The sequence below is a fragment of the Rutilus rutilus genome (genome assembly GCF_951802725.1).
Source record: "Rutilus rutilus genome assembly, chromosome: 1".
NCBI classification, from domain to species: Eukaryota; Metazoa; Chordata; class Actinopteri; order Cypriniformes; family Leuciscidae; genus Rutilus; species Rutilus rutilus.
In genome coordinates this window covers 41318484-41330820 of record NC_140209.1, presented here as the reverse complement: position 1 = coordinate 41330820, position 12337 = coordinate 41318484, and the positions used below count along the sequence as shown (strand labels likewise).

General features: G+C 38.5%; 2 protein-coding genes across 3 annotated transcripts in view; one reads left to right on the top strand and one right to left on the bottom strand.

Moving 5' to 3' along the window:
- The first annotated feature begins 1067 nt into the window (after nt 1-1067).
- On the top strand, nt 1068-3629 carry alkbh7 (alkB homolog 7). Its single transcript, XM_084423778.1, has 4 exons — nt 1068-1465; nt 2486-2659; nt 2756-2880; nt 3017-3629. Exons 1-4 carry the CDS (start codon nt 1184-1186, stop codon nt 3135-3137), a joined length of 702 nt encoding a protein of 233 aa, XP_084279904.1. The 5' UTR covers nt 1068-1183; the 3' UTR covers nt 3138-3629.
- gtf2f1 (general transcription factor IIF, polypeptide 1) overlaps nt 3546-12337 on the bottom strand; it is a 10501-nt gene continuing 1709 nt past the window's right edge. The window contains exons 4-14 of one of the 2 annotated variants that reach the window (XM_084423641.1): nt 12230-12302; nt 11923-12116; nt 8946-9116; nt 8614-8819; nt 8385-8538; nt 8212-8270; nt 7972-8103; nt 6969-7042; nt 6678-6819; nt 5711-5843; nt 3546-4298 (exon numbers count right to left, since the gene is read on the bottom strand). In XM_084423641.1, the coding sequence (XP_084279767.1) occupies nt 4094-4298; nt 5711-5843; nt 6678-6819; nt 6969-7042; nt 7972-8103; nt 8212-8270; nt 8385-8538; nt 8614-8819; nt 8946-9116; nt 11923-12116; nt 12230-12302 (1543 nt within the window). In that variant the 3' untranslated portion in view covers nt 3546-4093. The remainder of the gene's footprint in view (nt 4299-5710; nt 5844-6677; nt 6820-6968; nt 7043-7971; nt 8104-8211; nt 8271-8384; nt 8539-8613; nt 8820-8945; nt 9117-11922; nt 12117-12229; nt 12303-12337) is intronic. The other variant, XM_084423642.1, reaches the window with a different exon arrangement.

The window sequence follows — 12337 nt, the reverse complement described above, 5'->3', positions numbered from 1 at the left end:
CAGTACAAGAAACTGGATCTGATTAACTTAAAAGATTTTAAGGTGAGATATTAGCAGAGGGGGGAAATAGGAAGAGCCGGGAGAAAATATACAATACAGGTTTTTCTCTTAATCACGTAACTTTAGAATTAGGTCTCTTTTCCAAAAAGGAGCTTGTAACAATTCCACATGTGGTGTCATATTGGGAGAACTTTGTTGACTATATTAATTGGAAAAAAGTACGGACTGTGCCTTTGAAATACATAATAACTAACAAGGTTAAAGAAATCGGTTACACTTTATTTTAAGGTGTCATTGTTACAATGTAATTATACATTTAAGTTGTGAGTAATAATAATTAACTACATGAACTTACTATAGGTTAGGGTAGAATTAGGATTGGGTTTAGGGTTAGTTGCATGAAATTATGCATAAATTACTGTTATTACTATGGTAAGTACATGTAACATGTAACAAGGACACTGTAAAATAAAGTGTTACCAAGAAATCTCATTCAAATTATTACAGATTTTACCCAGCTAAAGCATAGGCTATACTTGAAAATGAACCTCTTGTTGATGTTCAAAGTATTGTGTATTTATAATTGATGTTATGCTTTCATTGCTATTTTATTATGTACTTTTAAAATTTTGCTCCGTACTTATATTTTGGATACCTTGGCATCAATTTAAAAATTACAGGTTTGTCCCCATTTATCACAGCTAGCAACAGTCATATGGTGCCCCCTGGTGTTCAAAAGCGGCATTGCAATTACAAATTAGATTAGTATCATGTTGTCTTGACTCAATGAAAACTGCATTGCGCAAATTAAACTCGTTTAGGTATGTAGCTGCAGGCAACTCCATTTGCAAAATAAATAACACGGCTCTAAAACTAACGAAATAATATTTGTAAAACTAAAATTATTTTTATTTAGTTGTGTAACTTCTCATTAAAATTAGCATTTTTACTGGATTACAATTGGTGCTTACATTTACAATTTCCCATAAAATCGGATTTTTTTTCGTTGAGCACAATATAATGCTAGACTACTGCTCGAATGTAGAGGATTGAGTGAAATACTTCAAGTCCCAGAATTCTTAGCGAATTAAAAATGGCGCCTTGTCATTGCCAGTAGAGACACCAGTACGCTGAAATTGTGGATATTGTCTGTTTTAAGGCGTCCTCATATGTCCTCGACAGTATGACACTGCTAATTAGAGTAGGGAAACAAGCACAGAGGAAATCTCTCCAATGCCCCCTATTGTATAGGTTTTCAACGGATAACTCGGCACTACGAAAAGGGCCCGAGTGCAAAGAGGAGTGTAAATGGTTGTGTGGATCGTCTCAGGAAATTCTGTCCGCAGTGCGTGGACAAGTTGAAGTTAGGCAGAACTTCATCAGCGAAGAAGAGGAGAATGCAATTTTTAAAGAAGTAGAACCAGGCCTTAGAAAAAAGCGATATGAATTTGACCACTGGGACGATGTAAGTAACACGTATACGTGTTTCTAGCTATACTGTGTACATACTGACTTCCAACGTCATTTCATGACAAAACGTACTCGTATTGTAACCAGGGTTCGAAATGAGGGGGGTCTGGGGGGGTCCCGGACCCTCCATAAGTCATTAGGGACCCCCCATAACAATTTATTTTGGGGGGTCCCCCAAGAGTCCTAAGTCATTTCTAACCCTGATTGTAACAGTTGTTTATGATTGCTACTTAACGTTAGTACTAACTACTGGTAGTAGGCCATGGGTTATGCTTCTTGAGTTTAGTTACGACCTACCTGTACTTTTCAAGTGAAACCACAACCTGCTTCTTCAAAACGTTGAAATAAATATGTGTAGCAAACGCCCTGAAACAAGCTGCCAATATAGAATTTGAGCGCGAACCGCGCGTTGGCCAATAAGAAAGACGAATCAGTCGGCTCTCTTCCAATGCCGTGAGTTTGGGGCGGGGCTACTTCTGGAATAAGAAGTGCTTGGGAAACCTGCTTGGAAACAATCGTTTCTGTCATTTGGTAGTGCAACTCAATTCACCCACCCCCCACCAAAAAATAAATATAAAAATACTGCCGTAGAAAAACAAAGACAGGGCTTTATTTCGTTTTTCGTGTATTACGTTTTTCACGTGGACTAGTTAAATTTGTTGAAAAATAATTTAAATCTTAAACAACTTGCATACATTAAACACAAATTAATTGACATGTCTGGAATGAAAATGTTTTTACACATAATAAAAAATATAATTTTTTGCTAAGTGTTGCTAATACCAAATAATGTTGTAAACATATTTCTAGTATGTTGTATTTGTAACATTTCTGCTGTTTGGCTATTAACTACTTTCACCCCATCTTCCAATTCCTTGGTCAAATTCTCTTACTATGCTCTCATTCATCAGAGACATTATGAATCAAGCATGTCTGAAAGAAAGTCAGGAACGTGGCCCTCCAGGATTTGAACATGCATCAGGCTGTGCATCACCTTAATCTCTTTCCCACTCAGGCTATCCACGGCTACAGAGAAACAGAACGGCTGCAGTGGGGAGTTAAGTGTGAAAGCATCTTGAGGCGGGTGAGAGTAGTTGCATTTCCTGAAGGCAGTCCACTGCTCGGGCCGATTCATGTTCTGGACCTGGACAAAGAGGGCTATATCAAACCCCACATTGACAGTGTGAAGGTCTGCCTCTTGAGTTATTTGTACAGTATCGTTCTCCACAGTTAAGTTATTTGTACATTATTTCTGTTTTCCATGAACGTTGCTTTCTCTTTTCAGTTCTGCGGAAGCACTATTGCAGGGCTGAGCCTGTTATCCGATAGTATTATGCGTCTGGTCCCAGAAAATAATTCCACTGATTGGGTGGACTTGCTTCTGAGCCGGCGCTCACTTTATATATTAAGGTAGTTATCCAACACATTACATTTTTTCTTGTTATTTACATAATTTGTAGCCACAGAACAACTAAATTGCATTTTGCTTACCACAAAATGTGAACATTATTTCAAAAATTGTAAAACACTTTGTTTATATCAACAGGGATGATGCTCGTTTTAAATTCACCCATGAAATCCTGAAAGATCAAGATTCCTTTTTCTCAGGACACAAGATTCCACGTCATCGCCGCATCTCTGTGATCTGTCGAAACCTGCCTGTGTAAAGGAATTAAGACTGGACTGACCATAGCACCTGTCTTGGAAACACTGTGGCTTCACTGGTCTAGAAGTCGACACATTGTTCACCTTTCATATACTCTCATATGGCTCTAAAAATACATCAATCAGATGCATTTTTCCAGGAATAACCACAAATAAAACGTGGAAACAACTGGTAGCATTACTTGGTAACATTCAGCTCACTGAAATGTGGTTTAAATACCTCTGGAGTATTATGAAGGGGAGGGATATGATTTATGAAATTTATAATGTAAAATGAGAAAAGGAAAATCATTGGAACTGCTTCTATTTATAATGTCCATGAATAAATATTTTCTGCTACCCACTATTGTGGCTTTCTTCAAATAAAAAATTACTATTGCATTTATAACAAATGAGCACAAACACTGGTATTAATTCTAAACAAATTTAATGTACTACCAAGGAGAAAAAACTCCTGCAAAAGTTGTAACATTTACAGCTTTTAAACAGTGCAGTAAAAAAAAAAAGACAAATGAAATAAGAAATGAATGTGCAATAAAAGCCACAAATGCAGCTGCATTCTCTGGATAAAGTCCCTCTCAAAATTCATCAGTTTTCTTGAAAAGAATCTTGAAAGAAGGGTGTTACCCAGTGTCTCTCTGATACTAAACTTGTCATTAAGAGGCATGTGAAATTTACAAACACATCTTTCCAATATCCGTTATAATATACAAAAACATACTCCTATCTTTCTTCTCACCATTTTCTTTGTCGTTTTACTCTTTAGACCTCCAGCTGTAACTCAATTAACAGTATTTAAGAACTACTGTTAATAAATGCTGGATGATTAAAAGCAAAATGACAGCAAGAAAATCAGGAAGTTTTGGACCAAATAGGTCTTGAACTAAATAAGCTGTATTCTAAAAGGAGAGGCTGCTGGTGATGGGCGCTCAGTGTTTCACTCTCTCCTCGGTTGGGTTCACTCAGTGAGGTAGAAGTGCATCTTCTCATTGATGTTCTTCCTCTCTGGGTTAAGCCTCTTCAAGATCTGGGCAAGCACGTTGACTGTCTGCTCGCTGCTGAGGCCTGTGCGCTTAGTCTGGAACTTCTTCAGCAGGTCTTTAGTGGTCATGGGCTTCCTGATGAGATACCTGCGCACGGCATCCTCTGTCAGCTGCACATCACTAAAGGGGAGATGGAAGAATGGATTTTATTTATGCATGATGAAATAAGCAAGACATAATATGGTTTGTGACTATGGCAGAACTTGTCTGCAATTCGGAGGGAAAAATAGGAATGCAATATGTTGGAGATGTGTGATGTGTTGAGATTTAGCATAAACTCTGAATTATGGGTGTAATACACACACAGTGGCATACTGTTACTGTTACTACAGCACTGCGTGGTTTAATGTAAGTGTAACTGGGTCCAAGTTTCATTGAATAGAGGAAATGGACTGCACAGCAGGATAATGGAGAAAAGATGAGACCCATAGCTGGGGAAAAAAGTGAGCTGAAGATTGTCTGAATCTGGAGAGTCTCTAGGGAATATTTAAATTCACCATGAAATAAAATTAATGTGCCCTCCGAATCTTTCAGCAAAATAAGTTCCCATCCCTCTTCCAGCGACATCTGATGATCCGTTTACTGGTGCAATGGTGAAACAACCCGTCACTCGCATGACGTCACAGCAGTAGCAAACCACAACCATCCAGCGATCCAATCAATTTCCAATGGACAAAATCATGCCCCACCCTACATTTTTTTTCTTGTTCGAGAAGCCGTTTAACTTAGATATACATAACAATAGGTAAGAAAAGACTATAAATCAACTTATGTTTCATGCTGACATAAGGGGCTTTCGCACCGGAAAGTTCTAGGAACTAGCCACCAGGTTGGTTCCCCAAGAACTAATGGTTCTCTTAGGAACATTTTCCTGGTTGCATTCGCACCGTGTTGTTGTGACTTTTATTTTGATGGCGTGACGGACCTTTATTTTGACGGCGCTGGAGCCTGAGCACAGTGCTCGCATGCTCCGTGTTCATTAGACTGTCTAACAGTCCTGTCTAATACATTAGATAGAACTGTTATACATAGAAAGTAGACAGTATATGAAAATGTATTAGCGTATGCCGTGTGGTTGCTGTCCAGTGTTGCTGGCTGAGCAGAAATACATAATCATGTTAGGCTTGGTCCCCCTCAAAGTTGCGTTGGATTTTCTCCTCAGCATTAAGGTTAAGAGGCCCATCTATCACGGTTTTCCATGTTCGAAGAGTTAGTGTGTGGAGTAAATATATAGGCTATAATCTGTGCGTTTACACAGCTTTTTTTTTTTTAATGGCGGGTGCTGATGATTTGCGTGCGTTCGGCCACTCATCGTACACTAATGTCACTGGTAGTTCCTATAGTGCTGGTTTAGACCCTACTCTAAAGTAGGAGCTAAATTAGTTCCTCCAAAAGGAATTCCTTAAACTAAAATCGTTCCTAGTTCCTGCGGTGCGAACATGCCAAAATCCGTGAACTTCCACCATTATTTCTAGGAACTATGAAAAGGTTCCCCCGGTGCGAAAGCCCCTTTTGAGAAAAAAAAAAAGTACCTGGAGCTCGGGGTGGATTTCCCTGATACTGGTTGGGGTGTGCTCTTCCCTGAAGAGCTCTGAGGGCTGGGCTCCATCTTCAATCTCTTCGCAGCCGGAGTCTCTGAGCTCGGTACTGTCGTCTGCCGCTTACCTGAGACAGAGGAACGTAAAAATTAAGTTTGCTAAAGACTTTGCCTAAACCCTAGCAGTGCAGAGACACAGACAAGATGAAATAAGATACTAGGCAGATAATATAATGTAATGGCGTATTAATGCGCTAAGGGAATAGTCAATTCTCTCATCATTTACTCTCCCTCATGCAGTCCCAGATGTATATGACTTTCTCTCTTCAGATAGACAGAAACTATAGGTTTTTAGAAAAATAAATGTGCAAGCTCATTGTGAAACCTGCTCAAGACTGACGGTCCTGTGCTTCCGCGGCACTTCTCGTGTGAGATTCACAACACGCTGATGTCATGTTTCACAACATGCTGACATTTATGTCAAGCGTGAAATCTTACGACAATCGTCTGGAAGTGATGCTTCAGTTTAAAAAATTTTTTTTTATAGTATTTTATTTGTCGCATTCACTTTGGAGGTTCCGTGCACTTGTGTTATAGGGACAAAAATCTTTGTTTGTGTTTATCTGAAGAAAGAAAGTCATGTATATCTGGGACAGAGGCTAAAACTAAGAGAAAAATATGCGCGTTCAAACAAAAACGTATTAGTGTGTACAAGGAAAATTTTTCATTTTTGGGTTGAGTATCCTCTTAACTGCAAAGTGTGATAAAAAGTAATAACAATAATAACAGCATTAAACCAAATAAATAAATACAAAACTACAATAAAAAAATAATATGAAGTAACTGAATCATTTTTACTTTTCTCCACAATTTTATACACACATATATGTGTGAATAAATCAATTACCTGATCATCATATCATGTAATTAATTTAATTGAAATTGAGTTTCTTTGAGTGTACCTTGTTCCAGTTTGTTGGCAGCGGCACGCAGAGTGTTTGAAGTGGCAGCGTTGTCGATAGAAGGTGTGCCAGGTCGACTTCCTGTTCTTGAACTACCTGCTGATCCTCGCCCACCCCCTCGCTTAGGAGGTGTGCGCTTCTTCTGTGAGAGGGGAGACAACAAGAGAGCACTGTACCACAGATCCACATGAAAACCCATCAGAAAAACAACAACAGCTTCTCTCACTCTCTCCCTCTCATTCAATTATCTTTCCCAAACACACACACATACACGCAAATATAGGCCATTACCACCATGAACAGTGCTGAAGCTGCCTCTCCTTCAATATCACTGTCCTCGGAGCTGTCCGACTCGCCACTGCTGTCTAAAACAACATACAGTGATTTTTACAAAATGAAAAAACAACAATACTAATAGTAATACTAATACCAAGAACAATACCTATAAAGTTACCAATAACGTTAACTATTTTAACATCCACACAAGCAAACGGTAACCTTGTTTGTTCTAAGTGCACACTGCAGTTTGTCGTCTGCTGTTTAAATGCCTCTTTTTAAAGCAGGATGGATTCTGATTTGTTGTCAATGTTTTTATCATTCATCAGATAGAAAAAAATATATTCTGGAACAATATCACTTCTATGTCATCATTATTAAAGTTATGGTGTGTACATTCTTTTACATTTCGAAAAAAATGTAAAACTATATCTTTATTGTTATCGTTATTGTCCTTTATGTAAATGGGCCTTAAAGGGATAGTTCACCCAAAAATGAAAATTCTATCATCGTTTACTCACCTCGTTCAGCAGAACAAAGAAACTTATACAGGTTTGGAACAACTTGAGGGTGAGTAAACTATGACAGAATTTTCATTTTTGGGTGAACTATCCCTTTAAGAGTAACACTTAAAAAAATATGATCAAAATATTCATTCAAAAACAGAAATAAATCACTAAGAAAAGCTATTTGGTAATGCTTTTTAAATGTATTTTATAAGTTGCATTTGAAATTATTTCATGCATTACTATTGTATTTATCTAAAATTTTAAACATTTATGAATGTCTATTTTTGTCAGCTTTAAGGTGGTTTATTATTTTACTGTTACACATTTTTAAACATTAAATTAAACATTTTAAATGCGTCTGTCATTTAAAAAACTACTTTATATATTTTTTTAATGGTTGATAAATGAGTCCATTTTATTTTCATTTTTACGTGGCACAACTAGACTTCAATAAATGTAATCATCACTGTGAAATACAATGAATAAATTGTCAATTTGAGTGATTTTACCTTTCTTTTTCTTTTTTTCCACCTGCACTGGTGTCTTCTTTCCATCTTCTTCCTCTTCTTCCTCCTTGGCATCTTCCTCATTCTTGTTTTCTTCCTCACTCTCTTCCTCACTTTCAGACATTTCATCAATTCCTGAAAGAAAGCCATTAGAGCGTCACAGAGTTGCCTCAAATCAAAAATCTACATTAGATGAAAGTACATTCCTGCAAACAAAGGGGGAAAACCCCTTTAGTCACCAACCTTTAGGGACATCCTCTCCCTTATTGGGCTTGGTCTTCTCTTGCTCCTCTTCTTCAGAACTAGAGCAAAGAAAGGAAGATGAGAATGATTAGACTGCAGTGACCATGAAAAGAGGGCTGTTTGCATGTGGCAACAGTAACTCTGCATAAAGATTTGTGCGTCATTGGAGTCACCTGCTCTCATCAGACATGTAGTCCACCTCCAACCCCTCAAAGTCGCCATCATCACTATCCTCGAATCCTTCAAAGTCGCTGCCCTTTTTCTTCTTCTTCTTTCCCTTGCCTTTGGGGCCTTTGTCCTTTTTACCTTTCGACTTGGCTTCATCATCTGCATTGAAAGAAGACATTTAGTTCAGAAAGTCCTACATGTGACACTCCTCTTCCTCTCAGACCCTTTGCTCACCTTCTCCATTGCTGCCGTCGCTCTCATCGCTGCTCATTTCCAAGTCATCCTCGAGGTCATGTATGCGCAGGTCTCCACCCCTGCCTCCCTTCTTCTTCTTTTTCTTCCCTCCTTTTTCTCCTTCCTCCTCATCGTCGTCTCCTCGCTCCTGTTCTCGGAAACGTCGCTGGAGCATGATACTGAAGTGGTTCACCACTTTGTTCCTCCTATATGCAAAAATAAGCAGATGTGATGTTTGAGCTTTAGACACATTTACAATTATCACAAACCTGCTTCTCTAGGAGTGCCATCAGGGTTATTCCCATGAACGCAACCACTCAACCTGCCCTCACCTGCCCCACTCTTCCTCTGCCTCCTCGGCTGTGAGCGTGCGGTGTTTGGCCTGCGGTGTGAAGTTATACCAGGCGTGCACAGGAAACGCCTCAAATGCACCATCGGCACACTGCGTGAAGATGTAGTAGGACGCGTTCTCTGTGACTCCGCCTTTTTTCAGACCCTTGAATCTGAGTGGTAGAGGGGAACATGAGGTGTTGTCCAAAGGCAATGCAACACAAACACAATTCACGCTATGAACAAACACACTTGGCCGTATGGATTCTGTTTTATTTCTTCCTAAATTTCATGTTTTCTTTTTAAATCTTTCTGCATTCCATTTTAATGGTTTAATGAAACTGTAATAATCAAAAGGGATATCTAATCAAAGAAATTCATAAAACTTTAACAATCTGTTCAAATCGTAACAATAACAGTGCATATAAAATGTGTATGATTTCTTTCTGATATTCTGTGTTGTTTGTTTTCATTTGTCTGGATTCTATGTTTTACTACTTCATAAAAATATGTTATCAAAAATTGTGGTAATCAAATAAATGCATAACACTTTAACAAATTAATGAATCTTTTAAAATGTAATCAAGTGAAACTTGAACAATTCCTTTCAAACAAAATGCTACACAACAGAGGTTTATCAAAGTATGGATGAATAATGATGTGGTATTCCTTAAAGGTACACTATGTACTATGTATGTTTTTGTCTTACCCTGATTCACTATGGTAAGCCTGTTATAAGTGTTTATATTTTAGATGCGACAGGATGGTTTTCATGGGAAATGGCGTCCATACTGGAATCACACATTTAAAAAAAAAAACACTGAGCAGTGTAGAGTCTGCTGGCAAAAAGAGAACATGACAGAGCTCGAAATAAAATGAGAATCGCTACTGGCTTGGCTTTTCGGAGATGGTGAGAACTGAGGGATTTGAAATGTTGTAAAAGCGACAGACACAAATTGCCATGTTGCTCTCTAACAGAGTTCATTGTAAAGCATTATCTAAAGCATAGTCGATTGTCGAGTTCACGCGCGTGATCATAGGTACTAAACCTATGCGCGTGAACTCGACAATCGATTACTGTGGACTTCGACCGAAAACAGGATGTAAATACAGGTATGTGCGCTGGCTGAATAAACATCATTTTTATTAATATCTTTCACATCTACTGCAGTCAGATTCACTCACGTTCACTCTGAAGGAATCACTCACATGACCTGTGCACTTGTAATGACACATCAAGGATGTTAAGAGCCAAAAAGCAGGTTTAAAACTTGCCCCATTGAAGTCAACAGGGTGCAAATTTTAAAACGAGGATAACACGGTGTAGGCAACACCGATTTTTGACGTTGTTCTCTGTACTGACAGCACTCCAAATGTACAAAAAAATGAGCTCAATGTTAAAATTGCCCGGAGTTCTCCTTTAAGCCTGGTAATGAATGTTTTATGAGTAGTAGGATAATGTCTCTCTCTTTTTTTAGTAATGAGAAAGAAGAACCCATTCATCTGCAGTCATGCAGAGCCAAAGCACAAACAAAACAATATTTTTCTGCAAAATGCATGCAGTTTTGTTTTTTTAACTGCTAGAAGGCCAAAGGTTACATAAATGTCTTCAAGTTAAACCAAACATATTGTGTTGGGTTGTAGTTTATGCGAGTATCTTATGACAGTTTTATCAAATGAAATGGTTAAATACTGGTCAAGTGAGTGACTCTCTGAGCAGCAGTGGAAATGACGTTTATGTGTTCATGTCCTCAGATAGTGGCTGTGTCCGAAAACTTAGGCAGCTGACTTGTTGCCTATGCAGGCAGCATTTGCACACGGAGGCACTTCACAAAACTGATTTCAAAGAGACTAAAATTGAGAGAGCTTTGGAGATAACTAGGCAATTAGGCATCATAAAACAAATTCACTGAAAAATAAATGAAACGGTACTATACGGTTATCCGGACCACACTGGGGTCTATGTGATGACCTACCCCAACCCGCCCCTAAACCTACCCGTCACTGGGGTTACGACCAACCAAGAGCGGTTGTGGTCACGTGTGGTCAGGTGTGGTCCGGATAACCGTATAGTACCAATGAAACTTTCATAATTAGTTTTGTTCTAATTTCTATGCATGCGTGAGCTTTTATTTTGATGAAAACTGCAGTCGAGCTTTTATTTTGGCGGAAAACAAGTTTACGAACGCATCTCTTTCCAAATCTACTGAAATGATGTAATCAGCAACTATGCAAATGTGAAAATAATGCATAACTTGTGCTCTCTACATTCCCAAATGCATGCTAAACTCAACACAGATAGAGTTCACTGCATTCATTCACACACAGTGAACTGAAACACAGAGCTGATCACGTGCTGATTGCATCAGCCAAGTGCGAACTTCTCTTTGCACAGCTCAAACAGACAAGCTGCATCTGAAATCGCATACTTCCCTGCTATATAGTAGGCGAAAAACAGTATGTGACAAAGTATGTCCAAATTCACAGTACTCATAAAAGACTAGGTCTTTTATGTTATTATGAGAAGTTTAAATATATTTTCAGGCGCCACAGTCCAGTTAATGAATGGGAAGCATTGAAATCTATTTGTGGCAGTCAATGTTGATATTGTGGCGGGCCGCCACAGATAAATCAATGTATGGGAAACACTGCAGTCTTTTTGCAGTTTAATATTCATAGACACTAGTCCATAATTGTAATTTTATTAAGTGTACAGCCCTACTTTTGATTTTTTTTTTCTTAAAATTGCGCCAACTTCCTCGAAATTCTATTTAAATTCTATTTTTATTACTGGATTCCACGATTCCGTCCATGTTTTCCACATTGTGGAAATTATAGGACCCTAACATCGAATAAGGTGACAGAACAGCAATTATTTGCTTATTAAGCATAATCATTCTAAGAATGTGTAGCCTAACACTCAGGAATTACTCAAGAAAGTGGCAACTAGACGAAAAGAATAAAAGCAGAGACATGTACCTTCTTCCTGCCTTGCCATTAACTTTAAGGATCCAGGGCTGGTCCTCCACCTTGAACTCCTTCGTAACGATGCCATACTTCTTTCTCCGTGACTCCTCTCTCTGTTTCTTTCCAAACTCACTGCCTGCCGCCCCATCCTGAGTTTCCTCCTCCCCATATATACGCCTATTGCTCATGTCCCGCTCCATACGAGCCTAAACATGATGGATGGATGGATAGATATACAATTTAAAAAAGAGAAAACAAATGGAAAAAGACCAGAAAGAAAATATAGCATAGAATAAAGTAGTGGCCAAAGCTAGATTACCTGTGTCCATGCAGAACAACTGACTTTATCACCAGCATTGAAAGCCATTAAGTTGTATTTCTTACTGGTGTTTCTGTTGGGCAAAGTAAGAAGACCTGAGATCAGATA

Bases quoted from the DNA above. Each gene is read 5' to 3' on its own strand.
- alkbh7 (XM_084423778.1), top strand. From the start codon at position 1,184: ATGACACTGCTAATTAGAGTAGGGAAACAAGCACAGAGGAAATCTCTC. The intron at 1,466-2,485 runs GTAAGTAACACG...TTTCCCACTCAG, and splicing joins AATTTGACCACTGGGACGAT to GCTATCCACGGCTACAGAGA. The intron at 2,881-3,016 runs GTAGTTATCCAA...TTATATCAACAG, and splicing joins CGCTCACTTTATATATTAAG to GGATGATGCTCGTTTTAAAT.